Source organism: Panthera pardus, unplaced genomic scaffold (assembly GCF_024362965.1).
Source record: "Panthera pardus isolate Hobbes unplaced genomic scaffold, ASM2436296v1 HiC_scaffold_12, whole genome shotgun sequence".
Classification (NCBI taxonomy): domain Eukaryota; kingdom Metazoa; phylum Chordata; class Mammalia; order Carnivora; family Felidae; genus Panthera; species Panthera pardus.
The window spans coordinates 93,586,214-93,604,176 of record NW_026526677.1 but is presented as its reverse complement, the minus strand read 5'-3'; the positions used below and the strand labels follow the sequence as shown (position 1 = coordinate 93,604,176).

General features: G+C 40.4%; 1 protein-coding gene, 1 long non-coding RNA gene and 1 pseudogene across 2 annotated transcripts; 2 read left to right on the top strand and 1 right to left on the bottom strand.

The window, feature by feature from the left end:
• Positions 1-2,852: 2,852 nt before the first annotated feature.
• Positions 2,853-17,090, bottom strand: LOC109257424 (uncharacterized). The gene is made up of 3 exons (XR_002075976.2): positions 16,962-17,090; positions 8,657-8,723; positions 2,853-2,909 (listed from the first exon to the last, which is right to left on the bottom strand). It is a non-coding gene; the product is annotated as an uncharacterized LOC109257424 (long non-coding RNA).
• LOC109257423 (olfactory receptor 151-like) lies at positions 6,364-7,338 on the top strand. The gene has a single exon (XM_019433518.2). It carries the CDS (start codon positions 6,379-6,381, stop codon positions 7,336-7,338), a length of 960 nt encoding a protein of 319 aa, XP_019289063.1. The 5' UTR covers positions 6,364-6,378.
• LOC109257422 (acireductone dioxygenase-like) lies at positions 16,184-16,773 on the top strand (annotated as a pseudogene).
• Positions 17,091-17,963: the final 873 nt, after the last annotated feature.

The window sequence follows — 17,963 nt, the reverse complement described above, 5'->3', positions numbered from 1 at the left end:
AAAGAATGGGCTCTGGTGCCTCTTCCTTATCTTATGAATGGCACCAGCCCTATCAGATTAGGACCTTTTGGCCTCATGTATTATACCCCTACTTTTAGGGCCTTTCTCAGAATACAGTCACATTGAGGGTTAAGGCTTCAACATATGAATGGGCGGGGGGGGGGGGGGGTGGTAAGGGAACACAGTCCATTGCCCATTACTCTAAGTAAATGAACACTATTACATTATTTCAAAATGAACTAAAACACATACAGGTATGAAAGAACAACAAAAGGCAGAATTAGAAAAGCTTATAAATTAGGCAATTGAACTTGGGAAATTATTAGAAATAAAGGAAAAATAATTTAAGAAATATGACTGATTAGAAGTAACTGAAGAGCAAATGAACACAACAGATAATACCTTAGGAGAAGTAGAAGGTGAAAAAGTTGGTGGCAAAAAAAGAGACAGAGAGAAAAGAAATTAAGAGGATTTATGGGAAAGCAACAAATACAGACACCAGCCAAAGAAGATCAAATCTACATAGAGTAGGAGCTCCAAAGGAGAAAACCAAACTGTGGGACAGAACAGAAAATAAAGACTACAATTCATGGGCCTTTTCCTAGTGTCAGGAAAAAGAAGAAGAAGAAGAAGAAAAGGAAGGAGAGGTAGGAGAAGAAGAAGAAGAGGAAGGAGGAGGAGGAGGAGGAGAAGGGGAAGAAGGAGAAGGAGAAGGAGGAGGAGGAGGAGGAGGAGAAAAGATTTGAAGTGACCTATTGAAAAGAATCATCGCACTTAAGGAAATTCCCAAAAATATTAATATCAAAACATATCCCACTGAAATTATTGGCCATTTTTAAAAATGTCCTACTTCTTTCTGAAAAGACCTAGAAACAATTATCAACCCAGAAGCAATGAGCCTCTCTAGCATCTAATTACTCGTCTTGAAATACATTTTCACCACTAAAAGAAAGCACATTTCCTGGAGAGATGGTTGATTCCTGGACTGAAGAATGAAATGTATGAGATGAGTTCAGAACATCTTGTCATATCGGATAATTCTTTTGTTGTATTCAATTTCTTTCATAAGTGTTCTACAGTTTTCAGAGTACAGAACTTCCACCTGTTTGGTTAGGCTTATTCCTAGGTATCTTATTGTTTGTAAATGGGATCAATTCCTTGATTTCTCTTTCTGCTGGTTCATTATCAGCATATAGAAATGCAACAGATTTCTGTACCTTGATTTTATATCATGAGACTTTGTTGAATTCATGCATCAGTTTTATCAGTTTTTTTGGTGGAGTCTTTTGGGTGTTCCACATAGAGTATCATATCATCAGGAAAGAGCAAACGTTTGACTTCTTCCTTGACTATTTGCATGCCTTTTATTTCTTTTTGTTGTCCATTTGCTGAGGCTATAACTTCCAGTACAATGTTGAACAACAGTGGTAAGAGTGGACATCACTGTCCTGTTCCTGATCTTAGAGGAAAAGCTCTCAGTTTTTTTTTCTCCCATTGAGAATGTTATTAGCAATGATTCTTTTGTATATGGACTATATGGTGTTGAGGTATGTTCTTTCTATCCCTACTGTCTTGAGGGCTTTTATCAAGAAAGGATGCCGTATTTTGTCAAATGTTTTTTCTGTGTTTTTTGAGACAATCATATGGTTCTTATCCTTTCTTTTATTAATGTGGTGTAACACGTAGATTGATTTGCAGATATTGAACCAGCCCTGCAGCCCGGGAATAAATCCCGCTTGATCATAGTGAATAATTCTTTTAATGTACTGTTGAATTAAATTTCCTAGTATCTTGTTGAGAATTTTTGCATCAATGTTCATCAGGGATATTGGTCTATAATTCTCCTTTTTTCTTGGGATTTTTGTCTGGTTTTGGAATCAAGCTAATGCTGGACTCATAGAATGAGTTTTGAAGTCTTCCATCCCTTTCTATTTTTTGGAACAGTTTAATCCTTCTTTAATGTTTGATAGAATTCCCCTGGGAAGCCATCCAGCCCTGGACTCTTGTTTGTTCAGGGATTTTTGATTACTGAGTCAATTTCTATAGGTTATGGGTCTGCTCAAATTTTCTTTTTCTTCAGGTCATCATCTCATGGTTGTGGAATGGAGCCCAACATTGGGCTCCACCCTGAGCATGGAGCCTGCTTGGGATTTTCTCTCTCCCTCTTTCTCTGCCCCTCCCCTAATCATTCTCTCTCTCTCTCTCCAAAAATGAGTAAATAAAATAAACATTTTAAGCCACATTGAGTATGCCTAATGAAGAATAATGATGAGTAGTAGCCATAATGGTAGTAACTGAGGATGTTGATGGTAATGAGTGACATGGTGGTGGTGGAGGTGGTGGTAGTGATTATGGGGTGTTTAGCCATACAAATTTGAATGCTTAGACTCCAAGTTTCCCAAGCTGAAAATGACTCCAAATAAAAGGAAAATTAACACACCTGGGAGACAAACCATGATTCCCAGCACAGGCATAAGCCGGACTCTAATTGCTCCTTCAGCAAAGACTCCAGGGCCTGAAATGACTGCATCCCAGGAGGTTCTGCCCATGTGTTGTATAAACAGACCCTCAGTGACCCATTTTTCATAACCCTGCTGTCCTCTTGGACTACATTTAGGAATAGATACAAATCTGGACAGCTCCCTCATTTCTTGATGTTTAGTTCCTAACTATTGGAACCAAGGCATCCCCTAAAATTTCCAGGAGACTGTGTTGTCTTTTTCTCAACACAGGTATTTAATTACAAATTTAAAGCAATTATATGAAAAAAAATATTTCTTCAGTGAATTCCTGTTTCTAATTCAGGCTTTATTTCTAAGCATTTGTTTACCTTCATCTCTAAGCGTTTTCTTCTTTATGTGCTGAGTTCTCATAGGCTGCAAGCCCAAGCCTCTTATGGTCCGGTAGAACTAGAGGTAATCATTGTAGTAACTGATATCAAATATATGGATCTTGTTTGCCTATTTCATATCATTAGATGATTATGGGAGTAAAAAATTAAATTTAAATCAGTTCTATCTAGGATTTTCCAGTCCACACCACACTGAGTGGTATTTACTCTACACTGCTTTGTAGAACACATTGATTTCTGGTAATGGTGTATTCAAGGTGGATTTTCTATGTTTCTTATTGTTTTAAGAGGTGAAAATTGTGTACAAGGGGAAAAGATAAGATTTTTTAAATCTATTGTTGTTATCTAGAAGAAATTTGTTTTCTCCTTCGTAATAAATGGAAAAAACTTAGCTACTTCTCAGACTAGTTATTGTGAAGTTAAATGCCATACCACCAATAACATAACATGTGAAGTTTACAATGCAAATCTGATTTTTGTGTCTTCACATCCTAAGGATTTAAAGACTCTTATATCTAAGAAAAGGAAATACGGTTAGTGCCAGAGTTATTATTATTATAAGAATCAAATGACACAATGCATTATAAAGTACATTTAATAAGGCAGTTACAAAATGGTTTTTTAATACATTTAAGGGTGCCTGGGTGGCTCAGTCCATTAAGCATCCAACTCTTGATTTCAGTTCAGATCATGATCTCAAGGTTCATGAGTGCAAGCCCTGCATCGGGCTCCACACCATCAGCAAGGAGCCTGCTTGGGATTCTCTCTCTCCACTCCTCCTACCCTCTCTCTCTCTTTGCCCCTTCTCTGTATCTCTGTATGCACAGGTGTACTCTCTTTCACAGTCTCTCAAAATAAATAACCTTATGTGTGTGTGTGTGTGTGTGTGTGTGTGTGTGTGTGTGTGTGTATACCCAATGTAAATATATATATGCATAGAAAAATCTAGAAAGATAGTCACTGCCAGTATTAGTCTCTAAATAGTGGGGGAATATGATGTTTATACTTTTCCTTACTTGTATTTCTGATTTTCTACAATGTATATGTATTGCCTTTGTAATTTTTTAAGTGCACCTGAAATTACCAATGAAATCCATCCTGCATCTCCAAAGATTCAATAAATTAAGTTTACTAAATAATAATAAAGTGCTACCTAAAGATAAGCTACAGAAATCAGAAGACGGTTTAGTGGAAACAAAACAGATGGTAGTCAGAAGTCCTGGGTTTTAGGCCCAGTTCTGTATCTACTAACTGTATGATTTGAGGTAACATTTACAGTTTGAATTTAAGAGAGAATGAAAAAATAATATAACGTTCCTCTTTTTTCATCGGCTATGCACAAGCTAAGCCATCAAGTGTAAAGCACTTTCAACCACAACATTGCTTAGAACTGTAGGTGTGTGGATGTAAAAGCCTGCACATCTGGGCTAAAGGAAATGAGCTCATGATCAGGAGAGAAGAGTTTGAGTTCTAAGTCACTGATAATTTTTAGTAAGCTTCAAGAAACTCACTGAGTGTCTGGCACTTCTGTTTTCTCAGTAGGAAAATAGAAACAAAAATCCTACTCGAAACACATTTCTCCTCCTACCCCAAATTTGAGGAGTTAATGAGATTGACCTTCAAAGAGCATTATACAAAAGTTAGTAATTATATGAGGAAGTAATAAAAAGAATGAAAATGTAAGGTTTTTAGCCTAAGAGATGTATCTTAGAGATGGGATGGCTATAAGTGTCATATCCAGCAATGATGATCCATGCTTCTTAGGGAAGTGTTGACAATTTGAGTACCTTGCCACTAGGGAAATAATGGGGCCTGGTTTGATATTACAATCTGAACATCATCATCATAATAGCTACTGAGCACTTACTCTGTCCTATATTATGTGCCAATGCCCACCCTGCACCGCAGATCAATTAAATCTGAACATCTGGGGGTGGAGCCCAAGAATCAATACTTTGTAAATACTCCAAGGGATTACAGAACACAGTCAATGTTGAGAACCACTGTCTTACAGCCTCACGTCCAGTGAAAACCTAAGAACAAATTCCAGACACCTAATGACAATTCACTTTTATGGGAACCGAGTGCTTGAAAAAATTTTCTAAATATGCATTATCCCATGTTATTTTTACAACCGACTTGGAAATTGATTTCTTTTTTTTTTTTTTTTTTTGGTTTTTTTAATGTGTATTTATTTTTTAGAGACAGAATGTTAGTGGGGGAGGGGCAGAAAGAGAGGGAGACACAGAATCCAAAGCAGGCTCCAGACTCCAAGCTGTCAGCACAGAGCCCAAGGCAGGGCTCGAACCCATGAATGGGAGATCATGACCTGAGCTGAAGTCCGACACTTAACCTACTGAACCACCCAAGCACCCTGGAAATTGATTTCTTTGTCAACAAAAAGCATCCTGCAAGGATTTCATCAGAAAACAAGCTTCATTGCTGTGCAGTTTGCAAACCGAAGAGACACAGCATTGGGCTACAAACCAAAGAAGCTCCGTCAGGGAAGGATCAGACTTGGGGTTAAATAGGCAAAAAACGGCAAGTTCTGTGTCCTCTACAGAGATTGATCAGACTGAGGTCCCAAATTGCAAGTTTCAGGAGCAAAGTGACAAGCAGGATACAGCTCACTATTTCTGATAGTTTCACAATATGACAGCTGCTGGAGAGCATGGCAGGATATGTTGTGAGGATTTCTTGGGGGAGTTTGGGGAGCGTGGGGTTTTTTTTTTGCAAATTTTGCAGAATTTTCTGCAAGCTTGTCATCCCAGGCTGAGACATGGTCATTCTGCCTGATTAAAATTTTAGTTTTTCTCCCTTGACATGAGGGAACTCATCTTGCCTGGCAGCAGTTGCTAATTATTGGGGTCTTTTGTTCTCATTTTCATCTTTCAGATACAGAAATTGACTTGTCACTCAATGATATGGCTGTAACTACCATACTACCCTGACACTGTGTCAATTTGAGAAGGATATCATGCATTCACATTCAGAAACTATCTGGGAATTGCACAGATGACAAGGAAATTTTATTTCTGAAGCATGTCCAAGCACAAAATATGGAGTATGCTGCTTGTTACCTATAGGACAGAGGTTCTCAGACCTGAGCAGGCATCAGCATCATCTGGAGAGAGTGTTCAACCCAGACTGCTAGCCCCAATCCCAGAGTTTCTGATTTGGTAGGTCCCGGGTGGAGGCTGAGAGTTTGCATCTCTAACATGGTGCTGATGCTGCTGGTCCAACAAATGTACCCTAAGAACCATTGCTGTAGGATATTTGAGAAACATAAAAGTGGTAAAAGCCCCAGATCTTGTCCCCTTTTTCCTCCCAACCTCATGGTCTTTGAAATACCCAGAGCCTGGTCTTTCTCCCAGACAACAGCCAAAGGAAGGGAGGATTCATCGGGAAAGAGCCCAGGATCGCCCAGCTGAACCCAAGTGCTCAAAACCAGCTTTGCCAAGAAGTTTAAATGTAGGCTCTCATGGGCTCTTCTCTCCCATCCCCACAGGGCTCCCAAGCACAGGAGAATGGCTGCCGAAAATCACTCTACAGTGACCGAGTTTATTCTCAGGGGATTGACAAATCGGCCAGAGCTCCAGCTCCCCCTCTTCCTCCTCTTCCTTGGGATCTACTTGGTCACCATCATAGGGAACCTGGGCATGTTCACGCTGATTTGTCTGAATGCTCAGCTTCACACCCCCATGTACTACTTCCTCAGCAATCTGTCCCTTGTGGATCTCTGCTACTCCTCTGTCATTACCCCGAAAATGCTGGTGAACTTTGTGTCAGAGAAGAACATCATCTCCTATGCGGGGTGCATGTCACAGCTCTACTTCTTCGTTGTGTTTGTCGTTGCAGAGTGTTACATGCTGACAGTGATGGCCTATGACCGCTATGTCGCCATCTATACCCCTTTGCTCTACAATGTCATCATGTCTCCTCAAGTGTGTTCCCTGCTGATGGCTGCGGCCTATGCCATGGCTTTCATTGGTGCAACAGTAGACACTGGCCTGATGTTAAAACTGTCCTACTGTGAGTTCCTCATCAGTCATTACTTCTGTGACATCGTGCCCCTCATGAAGCTCTCCTGCTCTAGCACCTATCATATTGAGATGACAGTGTTCTTTCTGGCTGGATTCAACATCATAGTCACCAGCTTAACAGTCCTTGTTTCCTACGTCTTCATCCTCTCCAGCATCCTCCACATCAGCACCACACAGGGGAGGTCCAAAGCCTTCAGCACCTGCAGCTCTCACCTTGCAGCTGTGGGAATGTTCTATGGATCTACAGCGTTCATGTACTTAAAACCCTCCACGGCCAGTTCTGTGGCCAAGGAGAACGTGGCCTCCGTGTTCTACACCACGGTGATCCCCATGCTGAACCCCCTGATCTACAGCTTGAGGAATAAGGAGGTAAAGGCTGCCGTGCAGAAAACGCTGAGGAGAAACTTCTTCAGATGCAAATGTCACCATTCTTCCTCAGGTTGAAAATTGGGAGAAGTGTAGGGGAGAAGCCCTCCAAAAATGTAAACACATGTGAAGGGAGAACCACCACTTCTCAGCATGACTCATTGTATATATTCACTGATGTTTTCGTCCTTCCTTTCTCCTTCTCACATCTCTCATGTCCTACTCTGCTTGAATATAATTTCAAGTTCATATTGAACTTAGCGGTACATAAGACAAATGGAGACAAATTTGAAAGTCATCAAGAAATAACAAATACCCTCTTTCCCACCCAGATTGCTCCCTCTGTTCTCTCTCTCATTATGTGGTTACCACTTCCTTATTCCCGCCAGGATTGCTTACGTGGTCCCTTCACTCAGTTACTGACATCATCATATCATCATCACATCTAACATTTATGGAATGCTAGCCAATCTACTAAGTGTTTTACTTAATTATCTCATGTTCTCAGATGAAGAAACTGATGTAAAGAGATTAAGTAACTTTCCCCAGATCACAGACCTGCTAACAATTAACACCGAGATTCAAACCCACAACTCATTATCCCCTCTCTCGGCTGACAGTCTCCCTACACAATGTTTTGATATTAGCATAATTATAACCTTTCCATTTCAAAATTCTGGAAAATAACTTCCCCTCCTTCAAGTATCATCACACAGCTCCCAAATAGGCAAGGAATATTATACATTCCTGTAGTCCTTTAACCTCCAGAAAGACTTGACATTTCACATCACCTGCCAATTTCACTCAGTAAATCCTATTGCCATGGAGCAAAATGTCTTCCCCTATTTTTAAAAAATATTTATTTATTTTTGAGAGAGAGACAGAGCACAAGTGGGGGAAGGGCAGGGAGAGAAGGAAACTCAGAATCCAAAGCAGGCTTCAGGCTCCAAGCTGTCAGCACAGAGCAAGCAGGCAACAGACTCAGAGCTGTCAGCACAAAGCCCTATGCAGGCTTTGTATTTTCCTTGTATAGATCTCATTTTTAGGAGTGCTAATGTAAATGTCATTGTGTTCTTAATTTCAAATTCTACTTGGTCTTTGCTCCCACAGAGGAAAGCAATTGACTTTTTTATATGTTAACCTTGTATCCTTCCACCTTGCCATGATTACTTAGTTCCAGGAGTTTTTTGGTTGATTCTTTCGGATTTTCTGCATAGGCAATTATGTCATCTGTGAATAAAGACAGATTTATTTCTTCCTTCTCAATCTGTACAACTTTTTTTTTTCATGTTTTACTGTGTTAGCTAGGACTACCATTACTACACTGAAAAACAGTCATGAGGGGGACATCCTTACCTTGTTTCTGATTTTAGTAAGAAAGATTTGATGTTCTTACCATTAAGTATGATGTTAGGTGTAGGTTTTGTGTAGGTTTTCTTTCTCAAGTAGAGGAAGTTCTTGTTCTAGAGGAATAGAGAATAAACCTACTCTCAGTTTACTGAGTTGTTTCTCTCTTTTTTTTTTCGGGAATGGGTGTTGGATTTTGTCAAATGCTTTTTCTGCACCTATTGATAGGATGATGTGATTTTTATTCTTCAGTCTGCTTATGGATGAAATACTTTAACTGACTTTTGAATGTTGAATCATCCTTACATAACTTGGGATAAATCCCACCTAGTCATAGTGTATAATTCTTTACATATATTGTTGGATTCTATTTGTTAATATTTCATTGAAACTTTTTTGTATCTATGTTCATGAGAGATATTGGTCTGTAGTACTGTTTTGTTTTGTTTTCTTGCACAGTCTTTGTCTGGTTTTAGTACTGGAGTAATGATGGCCTCACAAAATGCCACTATCTTATAAAATAAATTGTAGAGATTTGGTATAATTTTTCCTCAAATATTTCATTGAATTCATAGGTTGTCCAGAGTGGGCTGGAGTTGGGTATTTCCTTTTCTCCACAGGAAGCTGGTGCCAGCTAGCGCTTTCCCCCGTGAGGACTGCCAAGAAAAGCCTAATAATTGCCTATGGTCAGGCTTGAAAGATCACACATAGACTTTGGCCTGGAGCAAGTTTCCTCAGCTTCCAGGACCTGGGTCCATCCTTCCAACAGCAGACCACACTGTTGGTATGTTCATTCCCAGGGATGGTCAGGCAGGAGCTGTATGCAAGGGATGTGGATGACCATTGGGCATGTGAACTATATGTGTTTATACCTGCGCATGTGTAGGTGCCTCACATTGTATAGTAAGTGAGAATGAGAGGGAGAGGGGGTAAGCTGTGGTCCATGGGCAGGCACCTGGGAAACCAGGGTGGCCCTCCTTGTGCTACCACCTTTTGGCATGGAACCTTATAGATTCTCAGGATTCTAAACTTGAATCTGGCCTTCCAGTGTTATGAAAGTAGTTTGTCAAGGTAAGAGGTAGAAACGTGTTTTATTTAACACTTTATTAGGGCTATTCTTTGTTTACTTTTTATTGTGGCAAAAAGCATGTAACAAAAAATTTGCCATCTTAACTGTTTTTAAGTGTTTAACTATTTCAGGAGTGTTAAGTATATTTGCATTGTGAAACAGATTTCTGGACTTTTTCAACTTGCAGATCTGAAACTCTATATCCATTAAATAACAATTCCACTTTTCTTCTTCCTTGCAACCCCTGGTAACTATGATTTTACTTTATGTTTCTATGAATTTGACTACTTTAGATTTTTATTTAAGTGGAATCATACATTATTTGTCTTTTTGCAACGGACTTCTTTCACTTAGCATAATATCCTCAAGGTTCATCCATTTTGTAGCATGTGATAGTATATCTTTGCTTTTTAGGGAGGAATAATATTCCTATGTATTTACATACCACATTTTGTTTCCTCATGCATTGTCAATGGACATTTGGCTTGCGTCCATTTCTTGGCTATAGTGAATTAGTGCTGCAAATATCTCTTTAAGATCCTACTTTTAACTCTTTTAGAATAGAAATCCCAAAGGGGATTGCTAGCTCATATGGTAGCTCTATTTTTAATTTTTTGAAGAACCTCCATACTATTTTCCGTAGCAGTCTCACCATTTTACTAACTCACCAATAATGCACAACGGTTGCCATTTTCAATATCCTTACCAACACTTGTTTTCTGTTTTCTTTCATAGTTGCCATCCTAATGGGTATGAGGTGATAGTTCATCATGGTTTTGACTTGCATTTCTGATAATTAGTGATATTGAGCATCTTTTCATTTGCTTGCAGGCCATTTATATATCATCTTTGGAGAAATATCTATTCAAATCTTTCTTAGTCCATTTGAGCGCCTATCACACAATACCACGGATTGGGTGTCTTATAAACAACAGAAATTTATTTCTTACAATACTGGAGGCTGGAAAATCCAAGATGAAAGCACTAGGAGATTTGGTGTCTGGTGGGAGCCTGCTTCCTTGTTTACAGATAGCCAACATCTCACTATAACCTCACATAGTGGAAGGGGCAAAGGAGCTCTCTGGGGTCTCTGGAGTCTCTAAGAGCAGTAATCCCATTTATGAGAGTTTCCTCATGACCTAATCACTCCCCCAAAGCTCCACCTCCAAAGATAATCACACTGGATTAGGTTTTAACACATGAATTTGGGGGACACACAAACATTCAGTCCACAGAAAAGTCTTTTGCCCATTTTTTAATCAGGTTATTTGTTTTTATTGTTGTTGAGTTGTAGGCATTCTGCATATATTCTGAGACACTACCTGTTTGTCAGGTATCTAATTTGCAAATATTTTCTCCCATTCTATAGTTTGTTTTTTGGCTCTATTGATTGTGTCCTTTGATTCAAACAATTTGCAAGTTTGACATAGTCCCATTTGTCTATTTTTTGCTTTCATGGCCTCTTTACTCCCACATCCAGAGATATTGATTGTGTCGCCTAGGTGAAATGCATAACAATGCCTGTGTCATAAATGGATGCTGGATAATGGGCATTTCTATTCCCTATCCACCTCCCTTTGTTTCTCTCAAGAAACCCAAGCCACACAAACATAAATAAACATAAATTGATGATAGATGAGGATGATGATAGATAGATAGATATCATTTATCTATATTTTTTATATTTAAGATAGATATTTTAGATTGTAACTTAGAAATTACACAACCCATGTTAAAGAGAACATGGGTCATGTGGAAACTGAGATTTTTTTATTCTCTTCCCTGTCTGTCCTGTTTGTTACTACACTTCCCAAGGATGGTTCTTAATCTACCCACTGCCTCTTTCTTCAACCACAAATGGGGAGAAGTTTTACTTCTCTGTCCGTTTCTGGAAGATGACAGTGGAAAATCGGAAGCTCTCCTTCACTACCCACTCCCTTCCTGCCATATCATTCCTTTGGCCCATCTCTGTTTCAGAAATTCAGGCAGAAAACCGTCTAAAAGTGTCAGCTGTCCTAGAAAGGAGGCCGTACACACTCACTGATGCCAAAATGCAAGGGCAGCAGAGACAGCCTACTGTTAATCTGCCTGGGAGTCCAGGGGAACCTTTGAGAGGAAGGAGTTTTTCCCTTAATGTTTACTTATTTATTGTGAGAAAGAGAGCACACGCACGAGTGGAGTGAGGAATGGGGGGAAGGAGGTGAGAGAGAGAGAGAGAGAGAGAGAGAGAGAGAGAGAGAATCCCAAGCAGGCTCCAGGTTATCAGCACAGAGCCCAAAGTGGAGCTCAATCCCATGAACATGAGATCATGACCTGAGCCGAAACTAAGAGTCAGATGCTTACCTGACTGAACCACCCAAATGCCCCAGGAAGGAGCTTTTAGACCAAAAAACGGCTGGAATATTTAGCTGACCTAGGGCAAACAGCAAAGTGCTAGCTCCTGTCATGTTCTGTACAATTATGGCCCAGCAGTTTCCAACCATGAAAGCAGATTCGTGAGAGAGGTACAGATGAAAAACTCAGGAAAGTAGATAAAGAGATAAAGAAATGGCTTCTAGAGACTTCTGGCTTCTCCATTGGAGCTGACATAGGCTACTTCACTAGGCAAACTGAGAGGGCAACTGCCACAAAATATCCTGTTTCCCAATGATTTTCTCTCCCTCTCTTTTTTTTTTTATATACAATCACCCTCAAATAGCAAGTGATCCTTAGCTGTCCTCATGTATTTAAGAAACAGTAACAAGTGGACTGAACAATCATCGGACCAGACTTGTCAACTAGTGGACTTCACTTTAGAGAAAGGGCAAACTGTGTGGGCCACTTTATTTGGGGCCAGCCATTCAACAGGATTCATAATTCATTATTCTTAGGTTCATTTCATGAGCCAAGAGCCCAACAGTCCCCTAATCTCAGGGGGTCAAGTTGGACGTCCATAATAAGGCTGGCTGGAAACATTCTTAGACTCCAGCAATAGAAACAGTCTGTAGATCCCACCATTGAGTACATAATCCTAAACATCATCCTCCTTTTTTCAGTACAGAGCCATGCCCACCCTATTCTGAAGGTCTTGTTGACCCCACTCCAGATTTCTCTGGTTCAAACTCTCTAAAGTCAACCCCTTTTCTTCTGACGGGTTGATTAGGGGAAGAAGAATTGCAAAATTTCAATATCTAAACAGAATGGTGGGGGCACCTGGGTGGCTCAGTTGGTTAAGCGTCCGACTTCAGCTCAGGTCATGATCTCACGGTTCCTGAGTTCAAGCCCCGCATCAGGCTCTGTGCTGACAGCTCAGAGCCTGGAACCAGCTTCGGATTCTGTGTCTCCCTCTCTCTCTGCCCCTCCCCCACTCGTGCGCTGTCTCTCAAAAATAAATAAATGCTAAAAATTTTTTTAACAGAATGGTGAACAGAATCAGTTAAGATTTAAATAAAAATTTCCACATTACCATAAATTGAAACCTACTTAATATCTCTGAGCCTCAGTTACCTTAATTATTAATAATATTCCCTACTTCAGCCTTGAGGGATTGAGAAACTCATGAAATGGGTTCTTTTCTGTACTTATTATGGGTAAACTCGAAAATTAGTGTCATGGCACATGACATATTTTTCTTAAATAATCAGGGAAACATGAAAAAGAAATAACAATAATCTTGTAGCCTAGCTCTGTGTTTCAAGATTGCAATGTATTATGCAAATTATATTTGTAAAGGCATATGAGGCAGGTATTGTTTGCATTGTACAAATTAATACACAGAAGTTTACAAAGATGAACATACTTTGACCAAACCCGCATGGCTAGTAGCAGGTAGAAAAGGGATGCACACACATATTTAAACTGACTCAAAAAATCACGTTCTCTTTAACGTTAAATTATAACAATGACTAGAAATTTGTGGTCACAAATCTAGATGAGCTCCAGGTTAAAATGAAAATTGTCAGAGAAATACAAATCTTGCAGCAGCAGCATGCAGTGAAAACCATATAGGCTCTGTAATCAGACTGACTTTCATCCAAACTCTGATGTTTTCATTTACTGCAAAAACAAGGAGACGCTCCACTGGGTTCTTCTGAGAGTGAAAGACTTGCCAGTGCGAATCACCACAGGGATAAATGGATCCTGAAAAACAGCCTGTAAGAAGAGGGATATACATGGGGAAAAGGAGACGATCTGGCTTTTCTTTCTCAGTCTAACCTTTGAGAGGTAGACAAGCCCAAATGTGATCTTGGACAGTGAGGGTAAAGGATGGCGTTTTAAATGGAGGTTTTATTAATATTTAGGTATGGCAAAGCCAACAGGTCAGGGAATGACTGACTTTGAAAAGATAACTTGTGAGAAAATATTTGTAAAAGACAAATCTGATAAAGGACTGTTATCCAAACACAAACTCTTAAAGCTACACAGTAAGAAAAAGAACTACCTTATTTAAAAATGGGCCGAAGACCTGAACAGACACCTCACCAAAGAAGATATAGGGATGGCAAATAAGCATATGAAAAGATGCCCCACATCATATGTCATCAGGGAAACACAAATCAAAACAATGAGATACTACTACATACCTATTAGAGTGACGTAAATCAAGAACACTGACAATAGCACATGGTGGGGTAGATGTAGAGCAAAGGGAACTCTTATTCATTGCTAGTGGGAACGGAAAATGGTGTAGACACTTTGGAAGAAGTTTAGCCGTTTCTCACAAAACTAAACATACGTTTACCATACAATCCAGCGATTGTGCTCCTTGGTGCTTAACCAAAGGAGCTGAAAAACCTACAGATGGATGTTCATTGCAGCTGTATTCATAATTGCCAAAACTTAGAGGCAACCAAGATGTCCTTCAGTTTGTGAATGGATGAATAAGCTGTGGTTCATCCAGACAGTGGAATATGATTCAGTGCTAAAAAGTAATGAGCTATCAAATCATGAAAAGACATGGAAGATGGGGCACCTGGGTGGCTCAGTCAGTTAAGCATCCGACTTCCGCTCAGGTCATGATCTCACAGCTCATGAGTTCGAGCCCCACGTCAGGCTCCATGCAGACACTCCAAGCCTGGAGCCTGCTTCAGATTCTGTGTCTCCCTCTCTCTGCCCTCCCCTGCTTGTACTCTGTCTCTCTCTCTCACACACACACACAAATAAATGAACATTTAAAAATATTTTTTTAAAGATAAATAACTTTAAAAAAAGACATGAAGAAACTTAAATACATATTACTAAGTAAAGGAAGCCAACTCTATGACAACCTGGAAAAGGCAAAACTATGCAGACAGCAGAGAAGTTAATGGTTTTCAGAGCCTCTGGGGGAGAGAGGGATTGACAAGTGAAACACAGGGCTTTTAGGGCAAAGAAACTACTCTGTGTGACACTGTAATGTTTATACATATAACAGATACATGTCATCATACATTTGTCCAAACCCATCAAATGACAACACCAAGAGAGGTGTAATGTAATTACACTAATGTAACCTATGGACTTCGGGTCATGATGATGTATAACTGTATGTTCGTCAATTATATCAAATGTACAACTCTAATGGAGAATGTTGATAATGGAAGAGGCTGTGTATGTGGGAGGCAAGAGACATGTGGGAAATCTCTGTACTTCTGCTCAATTTGCTGTGAGCCTAAAACTGCTCTAAAGAAAATATAAAACTCATACATGATATGCACTAAACATATTAATGAAAAACTAAAGGATGTGAAGAGTGTAATACATAACAATACAAAGAGACTCTCCCCCACTCATGCTCTCTCTCTCTCTCTCTCTCAAAAAAAAAATATTTAATAATAATAGTGCCAAACTTTCTCACACTTTTTTTTAAATTTTTTTATAATGTTTATTGTTGAAAGAGACAGAGTGTGAGTGGGGAAGAGTCAGAGAGAGAGAGGGAGACACAGAATCCGAAGTAGGCTCCAGGCTCTGAGCTGTCAGCACAGAGCCCCATGTGGGGGCTCGAACCCACAAGCTGTGAGATCATGACCTGAGCTGAAGTCAGATGCTTAACCAACAGAGCCACCTAGGCGCACCTCTCACACTCTAAAAAACTGAAGAGGAGGGAACACTCCCAAACTCGCTTACGAGGCCAGGATTACCCTGATACAAAATCTGATGAGGACACCACTAAAAAGGACAACTACAAGCCAATATCCCTTATGTAAATAAATGCAAGATTACCAACTTCAGCAAACTGAATTCAACAGCACATTTAGGGAATTACATGCCATGATTACGTAGGTTTTATCACTGGGGTAGAAGGATGGTTTCACAGACACAAATCAATAAATGTGACACAGCACATCAATAGAACGAAAGATTAAAATTGTATGATCATCTCAATTAGATGTAGAAAAGCAGGCAACAAAATACTACATCCTTTCATGATAAAAACGAAACTGTCAAACACAGTTCTAAACATGTTTATGTGTTTTAACAAATGAGGCACATGGTTTTTCTTTTTCTGATTCTTGAAGAAGCAACTCATCCTGGCATTTTAAGCTATCAAGGATTTGGCTCTTCCTTCGCTGCGTCCTCCGCCCGGCCATGGTGCAGGCCTCGTACGTGGACAAGTCGGCCGACGACCCGAGGCTGTCCCACCGCAGCGAGCCCTGCAGCCTGGTCCGCCTGGAGCACCTGCGCCTGCTAGGGGTTATTTACTGGAAGCTTGATGCTGACAAATACGAGAATGGTCGGGAGTTAGAAAAGATCCGAAAACAGGGAAACCATTCCTGGGTGGACACAACAACCATATGCAAGGATAAACTACCAAATTATGAAGAAAAGGTCAAGATGTTCTAGGAGAAGCACCTGCACCTGGACGATGAGATCCGCTACATCTTGGCACCGGCTACTTTGATGTCACAGACAGAGAGGACAAGTGGACCCGCATCTTCATGGAAAAAGGAGACATGATCACCCTTCCCGCGGGGATCTATCACGGTTCACTCTGGATGAAAACAACTACATGAAAGCCTTGCGGCTGTTTGTGAGAGAACCGGTGTGGACGGCCGTACAATGGGCCGGCCGACCATTTCTAGGCTCCGGGGCAGTACATGGAATTTTTGGCACAGACAGGGTAGCGGCGCCCTGGGGCCTCGCTCACCCTTCGCCCTTGGGAATGTCCTGAACGTGATCCCGGCAGAGAACTTGTCGTAGACGGGGGGGCCACGAGAGCTTTCCTCTGCCAGGTTATTTGATCCAAGGGTGTTCTGATGAAAAGAGCTTTTAAAACAAGTGATTTTTATGTTAGCAGCTCTGGGAATGTGGACAGATCACATTTTACCTAATTCGAGATCCGCGGCCAGCAGCCATGCGTCAGCGCGCACGTTCGATTTTAACGCAAACGAGAGCATCTGCCAAACGTGCCTGCGGAGCTGCTCAGCCCAGACCTGGTGCTTGGACGGTGAGCAGCTGTCGGCCGATGCCACGCCTGCCTTGTAAGCAGGTGTCACAGTGGATGACACACTGGCCAGCTAGAGGACGTTTTTCTCCCAGAACTGGGTGGAGACTGGTCGGGGGTCAAGCTCTCACATTAGTGGGGGACACTCGGGATTCCTTGTGTACTTTCTTGTTGGAAACAAAGTAGTTGCCTTAACTGTGTACTCTGGGCTTGGAGTCCTTATTCAGGAACATATTGGTCAGTAAAACCACCGTTCAGATACAAAAAGAAAAAAAAAAGCTATCAAGGGTTCTAACCTCATCACAGCATCAACCAGAGACAAAGGTGATGCAATAATGGAGTGAGGACAGGATCAGGGGACAAAGTGTTATTACTCTAGATGCAGGGCTTTGACCCATAGTGTCTCATCCAGGGCCAGAGATGCCTCTGCCCTCACTCTCCGCAGCCATACCTTTTCCCATCCCTCTTTGCGATTGGCTCCCTTCTTTTAACCCTTGGAATGTTCTCTGCCCCATCCTATTCTAAGCTGTTTCCATTGAACAAATAATAATTCTTAAAAACCCTTTATACTACTTTAAAAAGAGCACTACATATATTTATAGATATAAAGATGTATGTGTTTGAATATGTGAGGATTCATAAGGAATTAGTGACAATTGTTACTTCCAACATGGAGAATTCAGGGACAGAACGGAAGGGAGGAAGACATATTTTCACTGCATAACCTCCACTTACATTGTTCAATTTTTTACCATGTGCAAGTATTATTTAGTCATAATATATTTTAATAATACTTAATTACTGCTTTTTAATTTTTTTTACTTTTATTTATTATTGAGAGACAGAGAGAGACAGAGCATGAGCATGGGAGTTACACAGAGAGAG

Excerpts from the sequence above, each read along its gene's own strand:
- LOC109257423 (XM_019433518.2), top strand. The coding sequence starts at position 6,379 with ATGGCTGCCGAAAATCACTCTACAGTGACCGAGTTTATTCTCAGGGGA.